The sequence below is a fragment of the Camelina sativa genome, chromosome 15, assembly GCF_030686135.1.
Source record: "Camelina sativa cultivar CO46 ecotype springtype chromosome 15, ASM3068613v1".
NCBI lineage: Eukaryota > Viridiplantae > Streptophyta > Magnoliopsida > Brassicales > Brassicaceae > Camelina > Camelina sativa.
The window spans coordinates 25,799,219-25,822,746 of record NC_141894.1 but is presented as its reverse complement, the minus strand read 5'-3'; the positions used below and the strand labels follow the sequence as shown (position 1 = coordinate 25,822,746).

Genomic DNA, 23,528 nt, shown 5'->3' with positions numbered 1-23,528 from the left:
CCACAAATGAACGATCTGCACTTGGATCTTCCAACTCGTCTTGAAAGGTTTTATGTTAGCAAGACTCATGATTCCATTACTTACAGCCATTTTCTGTATAAAGTGGTTATCGTTGATATTGTTTTACGATATCTTGTATTCGCCGAACGAATTATATATAGTTGTATAGTTTCCAATTAATTTGCGAGTAAATGAGCAAATAAGAATGGTAAGTAGGAGTTATTTGGTGTAATATTTTTTTGTTAGTTTTGGAAACATTGCATCCGATAATTTTGCTAATTTGTTATCATTTCATATTTAGAATTGCCTTAATTTGTGTGACTGGGACATATGGATAGTTTCCCTTTTTCAACATTAGTGATATATGAAATTTTGCTAATTTTTGATTTTACATAATTATTGGGAAAAAAGCTTAAAAATACCTCATCTATTTTTTATTTGGACGTTTAATACCTCGTCTTTTTTGGTTGGAAGAAAAATACATCATTTAATTAAAACGTGCGATTTAATACCTAAACTAATAAATTTTGTTAGTTTCATACCTACGATTTGTTGACAAAAATAAAATTCCGTTTTTACCCTTACTATATCAATTAATAATTAATTTTAAATGATATGACATTACTTTATAAGTTTATTTGAATTAAAATTATTTATTTTAATTACAATTTTGTTTTAAATATTTAAATAAAATTCTTTTTTTACCCTTACTATATCAATTAATAATTAATTTTAAATGATATGACATTAATTTATAAGTTTATTTGAATTAGAATTAATTTTATTTTAAAAACTTTATTTTAAATATTTAAATAAACTTCTATTTTTACCCTTACTATATCAATTAATAATTAATTTTAAATGATATGACATTAATTTATAAGTTTATTTGAATTAAAATTAATTTTATTTTAATTAATTTATAAGTGTATTTGAATTAAAATTAATTTTATTTTATGTTAAATGATATGACCAAGTCTGTGAAAGCGAGAGAGGAGAATAAACATGAATTAGAGTTTGATGAAGATGCTTGTATTTTTTTGTAAAACAAAATTGTAATTAAAATAAATAATAATTCAAATAAACTTATAAATTAATGTCATATTATTTAAAATTAATTATTATTTGATATAGTAAGGGTAAAAACGGAATTATATTTTTGTCAAAAAAGCGTAGATATGAAACTAACAAAATTTATTAGTTTAGGTATTAAATCGCATCTTTTAATTAAATGATGTATTTTTCTTCCAACCAAAAAAGACGAGGTATTAAACGTCCAAATAAAAAATAGATGAGGTATTTTTAAGTTTTTTTCCCCATAATTATTAAAGGCTTAATTTGCGTGAGTATGAAAACATAAATTTATATTTATTTTCCATTATTATTGGTATTCGTTTTTTTAAGGTATACAACATCTTAGTAATTATAGTAGTAGTTAATATTTCTTATTTAGAGAATTATGTTCCGTTTGGAAAGAATTCTTTATTGGACCAATGTATTTATTACGCATCTTGATAATGGGTTATTGGATATTACGCGTTTGGGCCACTCATGTAACCGCTAATTCAAATGCTGAGTTTTTATTGTGAAAAAGATTTTGTTTGTTTATATTATTAATTAATTTGACTCCGGACACATTATACATAACCCAAATGGGGAAAAAGCCGAAAATTACTCCATCTATTTTTTATTTGGACATTTAATACCTCGTCTTTTTTGATTGAAAGAAAAATACTTCATTTAATTATAGTTAGTCTAAAAATACATCATATTTTAATTTCTTGGTGAATTCGAATCCACAACCCACGGGACGTTAACGGACGTTACAGGGTCGTTAATGGAGTTAAATTTTAATCTTACTATATATAAATTCAATACGAAGAGGTTACCATGATAATTTTCGTGGTTAGGTGGTAAAATTGCCTTATGTCATAACTCCCACCACACGCAATATGGGTTCGAAGCCGGTGGCTTCCGGGTTTGTTTTTTTTTTTTTTTTTTTTTCCATTTAGAGATGACTCGGTTTTCTGTCAACCGTATCGAACCGGATTGCAGAAACCAAAACCCTAATTTTCTATTCTTTTTCTTTTTCACCGAGGAGATTTGCTAGTGTTGAATCTAAAGTTTTGGGTATTGAAGAGAGAAAGCCTCACAATGAAATTAGATCTGGGTTGGTTTTGATTTCGTTTAGGGTTTATTCTTCTTCTTCTTCTCTCTCTCTTTTATCTTTTTGGCCGCATCCCCCTTTGATCCGAGAAGAACCTATCAAATCTCCCTTTGTCGAATACCTACATGGCTATCGTTGCTCCTGCTGATCATATCCTTTTGTTTATTCGTTCTTTTGGTGATGGATGATTCAGTTATTCTTAAGAAACCTAACAGAGAAGCAAACAATCCCAATTATTTGCAAGAGTGTTATAGATATATTTGTATAATGTGGATGTCCATTATCAGCCCATTAGTGTAAACTCTAAACCCTAATATTGTATCCTATGTTGTAACGTATGCAACAGATGAATAATAGAGAGAACTATTTCTCTAAAACCTCTGTTTATAACACCTCTAAACCTAGCCGTCTCAAAAGAAAAAAGAAAAAAAAAACCCTTAGCCGACCAAGCAAATAGTTGTAGATCTCCAACACCTCTGAATCCACGGTTTCAATATTGAGATAAGTAACATCATCTTTTATTATCGTTCGATTCATGCTATATAAAAGAACGGTCATACTTGGTTATAGAGATCGTATTTGTTTTATCATTACTGTTGTTTTTGGGAAACGAATCTATAATCGTTATTGCTGAGTGTAATTTAGATTTGTTGATCTTAATAACAAGTCTACACATGTTTAATTCTAAACCATATTGCTTTGACTTCACATGCTTTAATATATCAATCGTCTCATGCTTTATTGATTTATTCATGTTGTTTAACGCTTGATTACCGATTATGCTCCACGTGTGACTTTAAACGTGTCAGTTTGGAGTATTGACTTATATTATTATGTTGTTTATGATCGATTATGCTCCATAAATGGTTCAGTTAGTTTTGATTCAGCTTGAAGTCAAACATATGAGCAATACTGAAATTTATTCATCATCGATTAATACCCCTTTGCTTTACTATTTAATCTGTTCGTTTAATCTCGTATCTTATAATATACTCATGTGGTATCGTTTGTTTGATGCATCGTTTATATGCAGCTCAGCTCCGGCTGGCTTTAGTCGGTCTAATAATTGATGCCGAGTTTGTGATATCGTCTCCATGTTGATTTATATACCGAGAGCTTTACAAGTTACCTTGACGTAAGAGGACTGAGTAAAAATTATTAGCCAACGATGCTTACGTCTCTGCTCCTGGACAACATCTTCTCTTGAGATAAGTATTATTTTTATGTCTAATAAGCACGTCTATTTTCGTGAATGGCTTTAGGTCTTAAAAAATAAAATAAAATAAATAATATATCAAAATATATATAATTTATTATTATAAAATAATTATAATAATATAATAATATTTCTTTGTAAAATTTTTTAGATTTTACAATAAAATCTTTAGTAAACAAAGAAAAAATAAAACGTTTAAGAAGAAAAAGATATATATATATATATATACATATATAAACGTTATTTAAAAAAAAGTATATATATGATGCTTAATATTTATTTAGCATTCATATGATTGTTTATAATGTTTGTGATTTATTTTATTTGTTTAATCACAAATTTAAATCTAATTAAAATTAGATATAATATAATGATTCAATGTTTAAATCATGTCATCCAACTTTGTGTGGTGAATAAATTGAAAATTTAGTAACAAATTACTAAATAATAATTATTGATCATGTTTTTTTGGCATCACTTCTATGAGAAGGTGTAAGTCCAAGTATATGATCATAAATATTATCTAGTTCTTTAGAATAATCTAAAAAAAGTAAATGACTAAAATTCTTTAAAAGAATATATACAAATCTACTTGTTTCTATTATTACCATGATTATATAATAGAAAATAATATCATTTATGAAAAGATAGTAGAAAATTTATACTTTAAAAGTCACAAAAAAAATAAAATAAATATTGTTATCATGTAGACACAATATAGTAAAAAATATTTTTTAAAAAAAGAGATTATATTCTTATATTTTTGTGGCAGTGTAAAATTATGAGATGTTGATGTGAATCACATCCTATTAGCATGGTCTATTCTTTGAAGTAAATATGAGTTTTCACTATTCTACTACAATATTAAGAAGTAGTAGAAAAAGTATTGAAAGCTCTTGAAAAGTATATATACTATTGTCTATGGGAACACAATTTGATATTATTAAAGTGTTATAGTCCCCCAATTAGTCTTAAAGTCAAAAGGGTGTAAGATATAATACATTACCCAATTTGAGAATGTTATTGATTACTGAGTGGGATTCAAATCGAGATTGATAGACATGAAGTGTCATCATCTCGATGGGAAGAATCTCACATACAGAGGTGATGAAACAAATTAAATGTAAGATTATGTTCACATCCTAAATGAGTTTAATCACTCATATAATAGAGCAAATCTTGAAGATTTGAAAAGTAATCATGTTGAGACAGTAAGTGAAGAAAATACTTTGAAATCATAAGTATTATTATTACCCAAGGCAATAAAAGTATTTTAGAGATTACATGCATTATCTAGAAGATAACATGTTTTGTAAAAATCTCACTGTTTGGCATGACCGGTTAAGCCATTCCGGTTCAGTAGTGATGCGAAAGAATAATCAGAGATGTCTGAAGTGATTTCTTATGTATGCTGCTTCACAAAGCAAGCCTATTATATGGTTTTCATCGACCCCACAAATTTGGATAGTGTCAATTTTCTGGTATGTATTCAAAAGAGATATTGTGGACTGATCATCCACTATATTCTTGTTATCACAACCTTGAGTTTGCAAGAGTATTGGGTAAATTGACAATGGTGGTGAAACCATGCTAAGTAATTGAAAATGACTCTAAATGTCAAGAAATTCGCATCGGGCCAACGAATTATCATGAGTATCCCCATTATAACTTGTTTTGGTCAGAAACCAGATATATTTCATCTAAATATGTTATCCATATTTAGTTGCTCCACCATAATGATATAAAATGGAATTTGAAAGAATGTTGGAAATATGTTGGATATAAATCTCTCTTGATGATTAAATATCTCGAGATTTAGTGAGTCAGTCTTTCCAACATGAGGGTGAGAAAATAAACATCTGGTAAAGCATTATATTTGTAGAAATTATCTTAATCCTCGTACTGAGAAATGTGCGCAATAATTTCAAAAGATAATTTATTAGAAAAGTTTGCAAAGATGCTAACCTTGAGAGTGACAAAGTCACATATACCAGCTAATAATAGAGAATTACGGTTAAAATACGTGACATCTAAAAATCATTGTTTTATTGTTTACGATTTCAGTGACATGATTTTAAAGAAATTTCAAAGTTTTTATCATGAAATTATTTTCTTAATTGTTTTACAAAAGAAAAGAGAAAAGTTATTTTAAAAAAATAAATAAATAAATTATAATATATATATATATATATATATATATATAAAGATATGATGCTTAATACTTATATAACATTCATTTATATGATTGTTATAATGTTTTTGAATTAATTTATCTGTTTAATCACAAATTTAAATCTAATTAAATTAGATATAATATCATGATGAAATATTTTAAATCATATCTCTAACCTTCTTTGGTGAATAAATTCAAAATTTAGTAACAATTTACTAAATAATGATTATTGCTTATATTTTTTTGGCATCATTTTTATGAGGAGGTTTAAGTCCACGTACATGATCATAAAAATATCTAGTTCTTTAGAATAATCTAAAGAAAGTAAATGACTAAAATTTTATAAGAAAATATATACAAACAACTTAAATTCCTATTATAACCAAGATTATAATAGAAGATAATATCATTTTTGGAAATATATTAGAGAAAATATATTCTATTTGTCATAAAATATTGTTGTCATGTAGACACAATATAATGAAAATTATATTTTAAAAAATATTATAATCTTGTTATTTCTGAATGAGTAAAATTATGAGTTGATGTGAATTACATCCTATTGGACTGGTCTATTCTTTGAAGTGAATATGACTTTATGCTATAAGTGGTAGAAAAGTATATTAAAAATAGGGGTGTCAAAATGGGTAGAAACCCATGGGTTTACCCTGTTTGTCTATTATTTTAACGGGTATGGGTTAAGTTTTTATACCCATATAAATAAATGGGTTTTGATGGGTTCGTGGGTTTATCGGGGTAAACCCATTAGGGTTATGGGTTATCAATGGGTTGATTGAAAAAAAATAAAAAATATATATATATATGCATATAATATAATATAGATATATATTAATATGTAAAATATTTTATTTTTATAACTAATTTATGTAAAATATCTAAAATATATGTTAAGTTTTTCTACTTTGCTAAAAAAAAAAAAAAAGTAAACAATCTATACTATTAATTGGGGAGTACAAAACAAGATTTTGGAAAGAAAAAAAAACATATCATATATCCATGTTGCCAAACAGGTCCAATTGATTATATAATTAAAAAATAAAAAATAAACAATATATGGTAAACAAAATTTGTTATTTGAAAATCTAATATTTATAGAAACAATAATTACGAAATTAATTATAAAATTAAAATTAGCCGATATTTTTTGAAATGGTTTAAATTTGTTACCATAAAAGCAAATTATTAAATTTGAAATTATATATATAACGTAAATGGTTCTAGATTTTGAGATATTTATAGAAATCTAACTTAATATTTGAATACTAACTTTTATTTTATATTTTTAAATTTTCTTAACCAAAAAACTATGTTAAATAATTCATCTTAATACATATGGAAAAAACAGAAAAAAATATGAAAACCTTAGTATATATTTACTATATATCTATACTATTTAAAATATGAAACCTTAGTATAAATGCGTATACAAACAGATTTTTTCAAAAAATGAATTTAATCAATTTGTTTGATATATAAGAAAATCACAATTTAATTATACATCCATATAAATAGAACCGATAATTACTCAATATCTTTGAAAACTATTTAATGTTTGGTTCCATAATAATCAAGAATTCAAATCGAAATTATAAATATATATATATGTAAACATATTTGATTTGGTTTTATATTGTGAGATATTTACGGAAATAACAAATCAATTTAATATAATTAGATATAAACAAATAATTATTTAGTTTCGACTTTGCAATATTTCCTAAAGGAAATTTAAGTAATTAAGCATGATTAGTATAGATAGAAAATATTAAAAATCAAAAATTTATACATGTAAAAAAAATTAATTTGATTATATATTAAAAGATATAGAAAAGTGTATGTAGAGTCTCACTTTGGCTAAATATATTTATACTATTATAAAGTTCTCAACTGTTTCTTAAAAACAATATTGAAATTATTTAAGATTTTTTGTCTACAAATAATATTTACAAAAACACAGAATTCTCATAAGAAAAACAAACTACCCTTTTTTTAAGAGTAATGTTGATGGTGGTTACTGTGTTTGTAAATTATTTTATTAATTATCTTTTAATAAACCAATCAAATAATTACATCCACTCCGAAATATTTGTGATCAAGAATTCTCAAAACTGAAAATAACCACAAAGCAACCAAAAGAAACTTTGTGATCCTTACTATTTATAATTAAAAGCAACATAAACTCTCACCTATATATATAATGATATAACTTTAGGACGTATTATAAATAATTATTATATTTAACCATATTATTTTATTTTGAGCTAATTTATCTATTAATTTTCCTCGAAAACATTATTTTATTTTTGAATTATATCGACGCTTGCAATCTTATATGTAACATGTTTTTTAAAAGGCATTAAAGTGTGTTTTACAATATTAAATTTTTAAAATAATAAGAATAAAAAAGTCAACTAATTTTGTAATTTTCTCCCAAATGGTATTTTGGTAATTTTTGTATTCGGTCCATCCCGTTTCCAGTCGGGAATAATTTTTTTTGTCTAATATCGGAAATGTCTTATATCAAGAATCTTCACTATTGGGAATGTATTTTCTATACAACTAGAATTCAGGTACAAGATGAAACATGAATTACATCCACTCCGAAATATTTATATCAAACATGTTTTAATTATTTTTATATTTTTTTACATATACTCTTATGTCTTTTTTTTTTAAAACAAAAGTTATAATATAAATTCTATATCAAGTCATTATTTTTGGGTACTCGGTGTACTAATCGGTTCTCAAATTTGTAACCCACACCGACCCGAAGCTGATAGTACTCGAACTTAAACCGAACCCATATCGAAAAGTACTTAATAGGTTTTACTTTTCTAAACCCGTTTAACCAAACTTGATCATGTAATATCCCACCTGAACGGGTTACCCGAAGATCCAACCCTACTAAAAATAGGTTTGCAAAAATAATCTGTATATACATTATATATTGTAAATCTGATTACAAATTTAGCTTTTGAAATTAACCCCGCACGTACGTGCGGATTCGAACCTAGTAATATATATGTCAATGATCTAAAATGAATGTGAAAATTTTCTTTAATATCTAGATATTAACTTTTTAAGCTTGAAAACTTTGGTTTGTTTTATAATTTTGTTATATATAAATATATTATGGATTTAATATCAATTATTTATTTTATTTTATTTATATAAGGGTAACCCATATAACCCATTTAGCCATCGGGTTTTATATAATTGGGTTTGGGTATATAAATTCAACCCATTTTAATAAATGGGTCGGGTTGAACCCACCTACAAAAGTCTCTAACCCATGTGGGTATAGATCGGGTCGGATCGGGTTACCCATTTTAACACCCCTAATTAAAAGCTCTTGAAGAGTATAAATACTATTGTCTATGGGAACACAAATTAATATTAATGTGTTATAGTCCCCCAAGTCTCAAAAGAAAAGGGTCCAAGATATTATACATGACCCAATGTGAGAATGTTATTGATTACTTGGGATTCAAATCAAGATGGATAGACATGAAGTGTCATCATCTCGAGGGGAAGAATTAAGGAATCCCACATACAGATTTGATGGAACAAATATAAGATTATGTTCACACCCAAAATGAGTTTAATCACTCATATGAAAGCGAAAAAAAATACTTTGAAATTATAAGTATTATTACCTAAGACAATATAAGTGTTTTAGAGATTACATGCATTATTTAGAAGATAAAATGCTTTGTGAAAATATCACTGTTTGGCATGACCGGTTAAGCCATTCCGGTTCAGTAGTGATGCAAAAAAATAATCAGAAATTTCTGAAAACATGAAACAACCGACCTTTTTTTTTTTTTTTTTTACTAAATAAATAATAAATAATAATATAATTAAATAACTACAACTAGTGGTCCCATACCCACTAGCCACCTAACCACATTCCGATAAATATCCAATAAAACAATATCCAATAACCAAATAAGTAATATCCAGCATTAATCCCAAACAGCATAAATCAAACATCCAGCAATCCTAACAATGCTCTAAGACTCAATTCTAGCAACCTAACAATGCCAGATAACCATACAATCAAGTCCCTAGAACATCCTCCTCTTCATTGCCTTTGATTCCACGATCACACTCTGCCTTTACCTGCACCACAAACACAAATTGAGATGCATGAGTATTTGATAAACACTCAGTGAGGCAATCCTCCCATCTACTGGGCTATACACACAAGCAATAAGATCTCTACATGCCACAAACAACAATCAATAAAACAAACCAGGCAATATACATAGCATGCATCGTCCATCGTAACTGAACAAGGGGTGTCGACCGACACCAGATGGTGTCGATCGACACTGACTATCTGGTGTCGACCGACACCAAACTGGTGTCGACCGACACCGATGCCGAGCAGCGATTTCCCTCGATCAGAAACTCCAAAACTCGCCTCCAAACTTCTCCAATCCGCTCCTTGCACTCCCAGAAGCCAAACCCAGCCCAGACAGCAACGAAATATCATAGAGAACTCAAAGAAATAACCACATAAGCACCAAATCACATAGAATCTAGAGATCTTAGCTTAGATAAGCCATGGTCATGCACTCACCTCAAGAACAGGAAGATCGGATTGAGAAACGTGGAAGACAACACCTCCAGAAGCTTCCCCTTCGTTTCTAGCAACAGCTAACCCTCCTACAGCCTCAGATCTCTCCAAAAACTCCAAGAACAAATCCAGAAAGTCACAGAAACGTTTTCTCTCTTTCTCCTCCTCTCAAAAGCGGCGACTCCAACAAAATAACACGACCTAGGATCGTTTTCCCCTTTTACACACGATTTTAGGGATTTTAATTGAACCAAACCGAACCAATCGACAATTAAAACGAACCCGACCAAACCGGAACACACGCTGTCGATCGATGCCACCAAGGGTGTCGATCGACACCCACACCAAAAATACAAAAATTGGTTCGCAGATGTTACAATTCTCCCTCACCAATATGGATTCGTCCCCGAATCCCGCAATACCGTCCATCTGCCAAGGACCTTCGTGCCACCGTCAGCACGGCCCGCACGTCCCCAGACCGGACTAAACACCGTCAGCCAAGGTTTCCCGTGCCACTGTTGCAACAGCCCGCACACCTCCGACTGACCCTCGAGGTCTCCCTCTAGCCAATATACTCGCATCATAAACACTATTTGCTCACAACTCAGTGCTTCCACCGTCCGTGGTCGCAACCAACGAATCATGCCGGCTTGCTATCAGGCCAACCGCCTTAAGCTACGACATCCAGGAAGTCACTCACACACACACTCCCCCCGCTCTCAGGTCGCAACCTTCGAGTCATACCGGCTCACTGCCAGGCCACAGCCTGCAGCTACGGTATCCAGGGAGTCTCACACGCCCACTCCCCCCACTCTCGGGTCGCAACCCTGGAGACATACCGGCTCACAGCTACGGTATCCAGGGAGTCTCACATATCCCGTTCTTGGGTCGTCACCCTCAAGCGCGCTCTCGGATCGTCATCCGAAGCAACATACCACTCCCACTCTCTGGCCACAAAGTCCATCGAGCTATCGGCATCACGTGAGTTGGGCCCGCACGGCCTTGAGCAAAAACAAACACTGATGCCAACGAGTATCTCCCTGCTAGATCTACCTCAACATTTCCACAAAACTTTCCCTTTTTAGAAACTTTCTATTTATGGAAACCTTCCTTTTGTGGAAACTTTCTATTTATGGAAACTTTCCAAAAATAGAAACCCGAGCTATTTCACTTTTCCCATGACAACAACAGTCAAACATAAAGAAAAAAATACTCATCTTATTAATCTCAAAAAAATGTCATAATCGTTACAATCTCAACGAAATCACATCCGAAAAACCAAAAATACAACAACCGGAGCCAACAACCCGCATCCCGAGCACCACCTCATCTTGATACTTAGTCGCACAACCAACCACCCCTAAGCGACCAAATATCAAGAGGGATGGGCTGGAATACTCCGTACCCGCTCCAGCCACGGACTACAACTCGGACCCGGCTAGACAAGCTCAAGTCGCAGTCTGCTTCTCAAACCACTTCTTAAACCTTGCCTTCATCCTCGCCTCGGGCTCCCAAGTCTGCTCCTCTACTCCGTCACAGTCCCACAGGACTCTCATCAAAGGAATCTTCTTCTTCCGAAGTTCCTTGACTCTCCTCTCGAGCACCCTCACTGGTCTCGCCTCTAAAGTCATGTTAGGCTGAAGATCCTCAGGAATCTTAGCCAACAACTGATCACCCTCGTGAAGACACTTCCTCAGCATCGACACATGAAATACCTTGTGGAACGCACGCATAACCTCAGGCAACTCCAACCGATATGCCACTGGTCCCACCCGCTCAACCTCTCTGCACGGACCCATGTACCTCGGACTCAACTTTGTCTCTGACAATGACCTGTTCGGACCCCGCAACATAGCCATCTTGAGGTACACTCTATCGTCAACCTGAAACTCAAGATCCTTTCTCCTCTTATCAGCATAGCTCTTCTGCCGATCCTGAGCCTCCCTCATGTTCAGCCTCAGAACCCGAATCTTCTCTGAGGTCTCCTGAACAAAATCCGCACCATATATGCTCCTCTCCCCCACCTGAGTCCAACATAACGGTGTATGACATGGTCTCCCATACAAAGCCTTATAAGGAGCCATCTTAATACTTGCCTGATAACTGTTGTTGTAAGCAAACTCTACCAGGTTCAGGTGATCTGCCCAATGGCCACCCCAATCCAACACACAAATCCTCCAGCGTCTGGATCGTCCTCTCAGACTGTCCATCTGTCTGGGGATGATAAGTTGTACTCATATGCACCTTAGTGCCCATCTCTACCTGAAATACCTTCCAGAACACCGAAGTGAACTTAGAATCCCTGTCAAACACAATGCTCGCTGGCATCCCATGCAATCTGACTATCTCTCTCACATACTTCTTAGCCAAGACCGCTGCTCCATCAATCTTCTTAATGGATAGAAAATATGCTGACTTAGTCAACCGGTCCACAATGACCCAAATAACATCAAAAGTTCGTGACACTGGCAATCCTACCACAAAATCCATCGTGATCATATCCCACTTCCACTCTGAAATGGGTAGACTCTTTAGTAATCTGCTTGGAACATGATGCTCAGCCTTCACCAGCTGACACACGTCGCACCTCGCGACCCAACTAGCTACAACCTTCTTCATCCCGACCTAATGATAATACCTCTTGAGGTCACGGTACATCTTAGTCGCTCTTGGATGAATAGAAAAACATGCTCGCATGAGCCTCCCTCAAGATCTCCTATCTCAAATCCTCATCCTTGGGCACACAAGATAGTACCATTAGTTGAGACCTGATACTCTGAATCAACATCCTTAAAGACATTCACCAGCCCCAAATCCTTCTCCTGAGCCAACCACACCCTGCTCAGAAGATCCGCTCCATAAGCCGCCTCCTAACCCAATGGTTCTCGAGAAACCACGCACAAGCTCAACGCACTATCCTCTTCTACCAGAGACTACATCTCATGGTCCTGTAGTAACCTGTCAAACCAAGGAAACTCTTGATCTTAGTGACATTCTGTTGTCTAGGCCAATCCCTGATAGCCTGAATCTTCTCCGGATCTACAGGAACTCACTATGCAGAAACAATGTGACCCAGAAAGCCCATCTCACGCTGCTAAAAACTGTACTTGCTCCACTTAGCAAACAACTTCTGCTCCCGCAGCTTCTCCATAACTGCCCTCAAATGCACTGCATGCTCCTCAGGACTCTTAGAATAAACCAGGATATTGTCGATGAAAATGATGATAGATACATCCAAAAACTCCTGAAACACACTGTTCATCAATCTCATAAACGCTGCTGGCGCGTTAGTCAATCCGAAAGGCATCACCACAAACTCATAGTGCCCATAGCTCGTCCTGAAAGCAGTCTTCGTCACATCTGCCTCATCTATCGGTATCTGATGATAACCCAACGCCAGATCTACCTTAGAGAACCGAGTAGCACCTCCCAGCTGATTCAACAACTCATCAATCCTGGGAAGAGGGTACTTGTTCTTGACAGTGACCCGGTTCAAACCCCATTAGTCAATGCACAAGCGGAAACTCCCATCCTTCTTCTTAATAAATAACACCAGGGCTCTCCACGGTGATACACTAGAACGTATAAATCCCTTGCTCCATAAATCCTCTAGTTGCTTCCTCAGCTCAACTAAACAAATACTCAAGTATGCCGACATCAACTCGCCGCCACTTAAATATCAACCCTCTCGTTCGTCCAAGAACCTCTAGTAACTTGCCACTTAGGGAAACTTTCCCAAGATAAATTATTCCAGAAATAGCTTTTCCACTTGGCAATTCTCCACAGTAAATCATCAATATGAGCATAATAAAACAAACAAGTACCATACGTTCGCATATTCTGATTCACCGCGTCAAATGCTTTGCAGGCAGCTAACTCAAACCACTTGACTTATTCCCTCCAACAAGTTTACCAAAACCTTGGATCTAGCAACCCTGTCCAACTCCAATGAACTTCATCCAGCATCGTTACAACGATTAGTTTATCCTGCCATGAAGGCTTTTCGTGAACTTATGTATCTGGCAAATATGCCTCTCCCAGCTCAATCCTGCTGTAACTCCCCTTCCCGGGACTCCGGCACCACTGGCCTCACAATCCTGGCACACAGCCAAACATTCATAAACGCTATGGTCATAAAACCTTGTCCCAAAAGTCAACACATTCAAAACCCGAGATTAAACCACCGTCAATCTCTCAAGGTCTACATTCAATCGTTATGTTTATACTCACGTCCTAGGAATTGCTTGCTCCCAACTCTTCCACTCTTAGGTCGCAACCTTCGAGTCATACCGATCTCACTCTCAGACCAGCGTCTTCGAGTTATACCGTCTCACTCTTGGCCCACAATCCTCAAGATCTCGGTATCAGGGGAACTACTCATCCCCTCAGGAGAACAACATCCCCTCTGCCACTCTCGGAGCCCTCAGCCCCTCGAGCTATCGGTATTCAGGGGAATCACCATCCCCTCAGGAGCAACAATCCTTAACGACTATAAACATCTCTCGACACAACTACCTCCTGTGGTCCGAGTATAACATTGCAATGTTACACCTACCCACTCAACTTATATCCAACTGGATTAACCACCAAGCAGAGAAATATCTGCTCCAACTGCATATGTCCACCTATCCGCCTCTCTAGGCCCGATACCTCTTGAGAATAATCTTATACCAGTCATCTACAACCGCTCCATCCTCTTAACATAAGGTGGAAAGTCCTCAACATCCGCAGCCCTCGACTGCACCCCGCCACATGCGGCAAAACTGGAGCCTACACTGGTACCCCTCTCGGTAACCGCTCCAACAGCACGCCAATAGATCCGCCAAGCGATCATCTCGACCCTGGGCTCCACCTGCTGCAACCCCACACCTGGGTTCCCAGCACCCCCGGCACGCTCACCGGCTAATCCCCTCTGGTCCCTCCTGATACGCTTGCGACCCTCTGACGTACCTCCTCGTGGAACTCTGGACCACACACTCGCTAGCCTCGGAACCCGCCCGACAATGACCACGACCACGTCCCCGTCCACGACCAACTACTCAAACACCTTAACCACTGATCTTCCAAGAACAGAGGCTAACAAGCAGAAAACAAATCAATACCACACAAAGAAACATAACAATAACTCACCGTGGAATCTCATTGAAGGCTCGAAGAGGATGATACTAGGACTCCATACCGCAGACAAATTTACTAACTACTCATAATCAATTCCATCACACAACATCATGCATCAAGCAAAAGGAAAATAATTCACCCAATTAAATTCCTAACCGCTCTAACCATCCATTTAACCATCCTAGAACCATAAAGGCTCTGATACCAAAATGAAACAACCGACCTTTTTTTTTTTTTTTTTTTTACTAAATAAATAATAAATAATAATATAATTAAATAACTACAACTAGTGGTCCCATACCCACTAGCCACCTAACCACATTCCGATAAATATCCAATAAAACAATATCCAATAACCAAATAAGTAATATCCAGCATTAATCCCAAACAGCATAAATCAAACATCCAGCAATCCTAACAATGCTCTAAGACTCAATTCTAGCAACCTAACAATGCCAGATAACCATACAATCAAGTCCCTAGAACATCCTCCTCTTCATTGCCTTTGATTCCATGATCACACTCTGCCTTTACCTGCACCACAAACACAAATTGAGATGCATGAGTATTTGATAAACACTCAGTGAGGCAATCCTCCCATCTACTGGGCTATACACACAAGCAATAAGATCTCTACATGCCACAAACAACAATCAATAAAACAAACCAGGCAATATACATAGCATGCATCGTCCATCGTAACTGAACAAGGGGTGTCGACCGACACCAGATGGTGTCGATCGACACTGACTATCTGGTGTCGACCGACACCAAACTGGTGTCGACCGACACCGATGCCGAGCAGCGATTTCCCTCGATCAGAAACTCCAAAACTCGCCTCCAAACTTCTCCAATCCGCTCCTTGCACTCCCAGAAGCCAAACCCAGCCCAGACAGCAACGAAATATCATAGAGAACTCAAAGAAACAACCACATAAGCACCAAATCACATAGAATCTAGAGATCTTAGCTTAGATAAGCCATGGTCATGCACTCACCTCAAGAACAGGAAGATCGGATTGAGAAACGTGGAAGACAACACCTCCAGAAGCTTCCCCTTCGTTTCTAGCAATAGCTAACCCTCCTACAGCCTCAAATCTCTCCAAAAACTCCAAGAACAAATCCAGAAAGTCACAGAAACGTTTTCTCTCTTTCTCCTCCTCTCAAAAGCGGCGACTCCAACAAAATAACACGACCTAGGGTCGTTTTCCCCTTTTACACACGATTTTAGGGATTTTAATTGAACCAAACCGAACCAATCGACAATTAAAACGAACCCGACCAAACTGGAACACACGGTGTCGATCGATGCCACCAAGGGTGTCGATCGACACCCACACCAAAAATACAAAAATTGGTTCGCGGATGTTACAATTCTCTAGAGAACCTGAAGAGTTTTCTTAGTGATTTATTATATGGTTTTCACCAATCCCATGAGTTTGGATAATGTCAATTTTGTGGTATGTACAAAGTAATATTGTGGACTGATCATCCACTATATATGTTTGTTATTAAATTGCAACATGAAATTTGCTAGAGTATTTGGTTAATTGACAATGGTGGTGAAAGCATGCCAAGTAATTGACATAACTGACTCTATATGTCAAATAATTCGCATCATGCCAAAGAATTATCATGAGTACTCCCCAATACAATTGGTTTGGGTCAGAAACCAGATATGTTCCTTTTAAATGTGTTATACATGTTGGTTTCTCCACCACAGTGATATAAGATGGAATTTGAAAGAATATTGGAAATATGTTGGATATGAATCTCTTTTGATGATTGAATATCTCGAGAATTTGGACTCAAGATGTAGAGACTGTTGTTTCACTGAGTTAGTCTTTCCAACATAAGGGGAAGAAATAAACAGCTGGAACAAAAGTATTGGAAGAAATTATCTTGATCCTCGTACAAAGAAATGTGCGCTAGAAGTTGAAAAGATAATTTATTTTCAAAATTTAGCAAAAAATGCAAGAAGCATTTACTGACCTTGATAGTGACAAAGTCACATATACCAGCTGTGCTCCAATTAATATTAATGTCCTAAAAGGATAAGATCAACTGCTAGTAAGTCTAACGATCGCATGAAGTGTGATAGACTTATGGTTCCAAATATAAGCATCTTCGGAAAAGAAAAAGGATCATAAATTAATATGGCACCGAGGAAGCAAGGAGTTATGAAAAATCTCTAGAAGAGATGTAGACATGAGTAAGAAAGAGATTCAGGTACCTGAGAATCATAATGAAAGGAAATCTCAACAAGTTGAGTCATGTCTATAATGAAAAAGGAACCAATAAGCAAATCGACGTCGTAATATGTTTGCATGCAGTGTTGCAGTTGATGATGTTATTGATGAAAATCGAGGATCATAAACCGCGGTTAATATAAAAATTTTATTGAAAAGTGTACACAAAGAATGATTGGTTAATCATCAAAAGAAGTAACTATGAAATAGTTTAAGTCTCTTAAAGAGATAATATTTGGACTTGCAGTCATTACACTTGAAAGTGTAAAATGAGTAGGACATAAGAGGATCTTTATGAGAAATAAAGTACATGTAGTAGTACAATGATTCTCATAAATACTTGATATTTATTATGAGAAATGCACTCTCATATGGTGGAAGCAACTATGTAGATTCCTTATGCCTTTGAAAACAAGGCAAGACTTGATTCAGTCTATCTAGAAGGTTTCCAAACTGTCAGAAGTATCCCTTAAAGTGATTATATTGCTAGAGGCAATAATTTATAGTTCTCGAGAACATTGTAAAAGCGAGAAAAAGTCTTGATGATTTTTGACACCATTGGAGAGAAAAGGGTGAAAGTTTATCTCTATGAGAGAATCATGTGTGTAGATCATTGTTTTTGATCTTGAGGATCTCATAGTGGGTTGAAAATAAATCGGGAACAAGCTAAGTGAATATCTTAGGGTTGTGTAAATCCGAGATTGAACACTAATTATAATTGTGTTCAAGAAGTATTTTTAAGAAAGTTTGAGGATGTAGGCCTTTGCTGAACCTCGTTAAAAGAAAAAATTGTATGTGTCTCTTCTGCACTTGAAAGTGGTTCTTATTAAAAGAAAGCTATAAGAACAAGTGCAAAATATGTTGATGATGAACATATCATCTTATCTCTAGTAGAGATTTTACATACCAAGGAATATATGGAGAAATAATCAATGATGAAATATTACTCTTGAGAGATGGAGAAATCGGATTGTATAAGATCAGATATGTCATGACATTTCTTGAGGTTACAGATTTGACATCTGATGAAAAAAATGTTATCTCAAGATGCTTACATCATCTTACATAGAAAAATTATCTTCTAGTACAATATTAAAAAGAAGAGTTGAAAGGGAAAGTTTTACAACGAGATTATGAATAACTCCTATGTATAAGATGATTGTTTGGAAGATTGTATGTAAAAGAATATTTGGGCTCAAGTTCAAATAGATCTTCTATATGAAAGGGGTTCAAATGACTTAATGTTCAATGACCCAATAGAATATATGATGATCATATGAGTTTTGTACACTAAAGCATTGTTTATAACAGTTTGGAATAGATGATATATATATGATCATAATGTATAACCTGAAGATGATGCTTTTAGGGGGAGAAATATGATCATGTGCGTGGTTGTACTCTTTTTCCCTTATCATGGTTTTTATCCCATCGGGTTTTTCCATGAAAGGTTTTTAACGAGGGAGCATCTCATATGCGCATTTGGGGCTACATTTTTATAATGGTCATCCCATGGGGAGTGTTATGAATAATTATATTGTTGTATAGATGCCCATTATCGGCCCATTAGTATAAACCCTAAACCCTAATATTGTATTATATATATATGTTGTATCCTATACAACAAATGAATAACAGGGACAATTATTTCCCTGAAACCTCTGTTTACAACAAAAACCAGTTATCCCGGCTATCGAACCTGAATTTTTTGGGTTAAGAGATATGGCGTCTAACCACCAGACCACGAAAACTAAGTCAGAATATTCTTCATAGTGAGATGTGTATATATATAGTAAGATTAAAATTTAATCCATTAACGACCATGTAACGTCCGTTAACGTTCCATGGGTTGTGGATTCGAATTCACCAAGAAATTAAAATATGATGTATTTTTAGACCAACTATAATTAAATGAAGTATTTTTCTTCCAACCAAAAAAGACGAGGTATTAAATGTCCAAATAAAAAATAGATGGGGTATTTTTCGGCTTTTTTTCCTAACCCAAATTAATTAAATCCTGGTCAGAGAAGGATCCGCGCTTTTTGACTGCCAAAATTACTTTAATGTACTTATTATCTTTTATGCTTTTTAATTTATTGAGAATTATTTTATGTCATATATTCTCAAGTTTCATTTTGTCTTGTAAATAATGTTTCCCTTTTAATAGTATAAATTAATATTAAATATCAAGTACTCTGCACATATACATGCGCCTCCAAATTTAGTTTTAGAGTTAATTAGATACCTTCAATCCCCCTTTTAATAAAAGGGAAGTACACTACTTAATTTTGGTAGACTTTATATAAAATATAAATGATTACAAATGCATACAAATAGGTTATATATAGGATATACATTAATCCTATACTCTTAATAAGATAACTGTTCATATATATATCTTCGGACTCTGTGAAGTTGTTTCAAATGATATGGTAATTTAATTAAATACAGATCTTTGGTTATCAAATCGTGAAGTTATTTCAAACGATAAAAAACTTATTTAGGGAATAAAAATATACTCAGTATCATAAAAAAGGAATAAAAATATACTCAGTATCATAAAAAAGGAATAAAATCTTCCTAATTTAACAAGATTAACCGAAATCTTCGATATGGTATTCTGAAAATAATGAAAAAAAATCGGGTTGAGAATCTTCCAACCTTAGTATATAAGTTATGCTAATCTCTTTTACCATGCTAAACAATACTTTCTCAGTTTACCATGCTAAACAATCTTAAACCCTACAAGAATCCCTATTTAATAAAAGGAAAGTACACAACATAGTTTTATATTTTTAAGAAATGGTTACAAATGGTTAAAAATAGGTTATAGATAGGTTATAGATTAATTCATATATTAATCGGTTACACCTAAATATTAGGTGCAACCTTAATTAGGAATATTCCAAATTGATAATTGATATATTAATGGTAACAAATAAAATCATGGATATTCCAAACTGTATTTTCGGAAGATTTTAGTCTTATACCAAGTTGTTTCTAAAGATCTTTAAACACAATATTACAAATTTACACTATTACAAATTTATTTTCTACAGATTTTATTGATAAACCACAACGTTCAATAAAAATTAGGACCCGTGATAGAGCACGGGTTGAAATTTCTTCTGTTTATTTTGTAATTTTAAGACTTACATACTCTAGCATGGGTTAAATTTTTATATACTCTAGCACGGAAGGTGCTGGACACACTCTAGCACGGATTAATAATTTTGTATACTCTAGCATGGGTTAAAATTAACAATATAAGACTTAAATAATAGATTTACATTCTATGAATAATCTATACTATTAATTGGGGAGTACAAAAAGAAAAAAGAAAAAAAACTTTTGGCAAAAAATGCCATATATTACCCCTACGGCAGAAAACAAGGAAGAAGAAAGAAAAAAAAATATAAATGCAAACAGACGCGCATCCTAAGTCTTTGTTATTATCTCATTCGGATCCTGTTTAAGGTACAACTGTATCCAAACGCATTCTTTTTCATATACCTGCGAGCAAATTTAATATAGATGAGATAAATATGCTAATTTACAACAGATAATTAGGAAACAACCATATCAACGGTTTGATCCCATTAAAACCCAAAAAAAATCTGATTTCTCGAAATTCCCATTTATAGCAACTAACCAGTTTTATTTCTTAAATTAAAGTCCCAAATCAAGAATAATAAAATCCCGAAACTTAAATATTATCAAAACTAACATAATCATACTCTATCATTTCCATAATCTTCAAATCATCATTCAAAATAGCATACGTATAAACATTCAATCATGAAGATCATATCAAAACATTAACTACAAATATTAACAGTTAATCACATATATTCGCTTATCAAACAATCACAACAACCATTTCGATTTCATTACCTTTTATAATGACTTATTTAATAGCATTTATCAAAAATCTAAACTAAAAACAGAAATATCGTATCAAACCCAAAATCAAATCAAGAACAAAATATCTTATATTCATTGCATCGAATATTCTACCTTTAAACCAAACCCAACTTCAAATATCTATATAAACCATAGAATACATTGCAAATCTTAAAAACCATCAAACCTACGAAAAGAGAATAGAAATTTACCTTCGATTAAATCATGGCTGGGATGAATGGATTCACACATGTTTCGGACCTCAAGGCCTACAAGACATCGTAGAAAATCAAAGTCAAGATTGTCCACACATGGAAACAATACACGACATACGCGGGAGAAACTATAGAAATGATTCTGGCTGATTTTCAAGTAAGTTTCTTGATTTCTCTTTATAACTTATAAACATATATACTTCAAACCATAAAGTTAACTAATGTTTTAATGTTTTTTCAATTATGTTATTATAGGGAGACCTCATTCATGCTACTATTAATAAGCAGCAATTCAACAAACACCAAAGACTTATTGTTTTTGGTGACTGGCGAATTATCGAGAACTTTCAGCTGTCAAGATCAACAGGGAAGTTCCGGGCAACAAAGCATCAATACAGAATGACCATCATGAACTCCACCATCATAAGCCGATGTGATTCTGTTTCAAATAATTTTTATTTGGATCTAGCTTCTTTTGATAATATACTCACTGATGATAGTTTGAATGAAAACATTCTAATTGGTACGCTAATATATGGTTTAGTTATATATTAATGGTTTGAATTACTATCCTATGTTATTACCTGAATAACATAAATTCCCCTACTTTAGATGTTGTTGGACAGGTTGTTTCGTGTGGAGAAATGAAAATCTCAGAGCTTAATGACAAACCCAAAAAGAGATTAGAGGTCATCCTTCGAGATACAAGGTAACAAGACTATAATAGATATTTTGTCTATTAACTAATCATCTCAGTGACTAACGTGTGTATTAAATTTTGTGGTATTATAGTGACTAGCGTTTGTCATGCACCCTTTGGGGGAAGTTTGCTGACAAAATGTGGACAGCATGTCATGAGGCAAATGAGGCAATAGTCACCTGTTTGATCCGATGTGACTATTGGTTTAAGTGGGATTCCAAACTGGTAATAGAAAAAGCTTCAGAGATTTTCGATTTTCGGATATATCCGATCTATATTGCTCAAATCAATTTTTTCACAACACCGACAATTCTCTCTGTATCTCGCCTTTTTGTTTTTTTTGTCTCTTTGGTAACCCCGCACGATTGAGAAGAAGATATGAGTCTTCATGGGCCGTGATCGGATTTGTAAAATTTATGGATCCTAAATAATAAGTATAGATATATGTTTCATTATCTATACTACAATCCAATATCTTTTTCCTCATATTAATACAATGTTTCATGAAAATTAAATTTATTTCAGATTATAAAATTTAAAGAAATTGAAAAGGGTAAAAAATCTTTTCAAAAAAACCTGCACGTACGTACGGATCGTATCCTAGTATTTACCATAAAAATTGTTTGCATGAGTTGCATCAAAATAATATTATAAACAATTATATATATAATATTTTTAAAATAATGAAATGTACAGAACGGATCCAAATCTAAATCTAGTTATCTTATATTTAAGAAAGCATGACATATGGCTATGAAATGTGCATGTGTAAATACTGTGTGAATCTTGACCTGTGAACAAAACCCTCGTTTGTCTCTTTCTCTCGGTTTTTGTTTGTGTGTGAACAAAACCCTCATTTGTTTCTTTCTCTCGTTTTTTGTGTGTGCGTATATATATAAGCTCTCCTCATATTTCGACGGTTCGACCTACTAAACCTCTCTCTACCCTCATCTCTCTAAGTCTCTAGAACCATGAACCACCACCGTAACCCTTCTCTTTTTCGATCTTCTCCTCCACCGTAACCCTTCTTTTTTCTTTCTCTTTTTTTCTATCTTCTCATCCACCATAACGTTTTTGTCTCTTCACCAAATCGAGTCATTCTAGTCTTGAAAAAGTCATGTGTGTATGTCTTGTGAACCCATAGAACCAATTAGACCACCATTCTGGAACTTCCAATAGCATCCC

The 23,528-nt window shown here is 33.8% G+C and overlaps 1 protein-coding gene across 1 annotated transcript; it reads left to right on the top strand.

Moving 5' to 3' along the window:
- The first annotated feature begins 21,779 nt into the window (after positions 1-21,779).
- Positions 21,780-22,442, top strand: LOC147927117 (uncharacterized). Its single transcript, XM_087487309.1, has 4 exons — positions 21,780-21,800; positions 21,899-22,166; positions 22,256-22,352; positions 22,436-22,442. Exons 1-4 carry the CDS (start codon positions 21,780-21,782, stop codon positions 22,440-22,442), a joined length of 393 nt encoding a protein of 130 aa, XP_087343435.1.
- The last annotated feature ends 1,086 nt before the right edge of the window (positions 22,443-23,528 follow it).

Bases quoted from the DNA above. Each gene is read 5' to 3' on its own strand.
- LOC147927117 (XM_087487309.1), top strand. From the start codon at position 21,780: ATGATTCTGGCTGATTTTCAA. The intron at 21,801-21,898 runs GTAAGTTTCTTG...ATGTTATTATAG, and splicing joins TGATTCTGGCTGATTTTCAA to GGAGACCTCATTCATGCTAC. The intron at 22,167-22,255 runs GTACGCTAATAT...CCCCTACTTTAG, and splicing joins GAATGAAAACATTCTAATTG to ATGTTGTTGGACAGGTTGTT.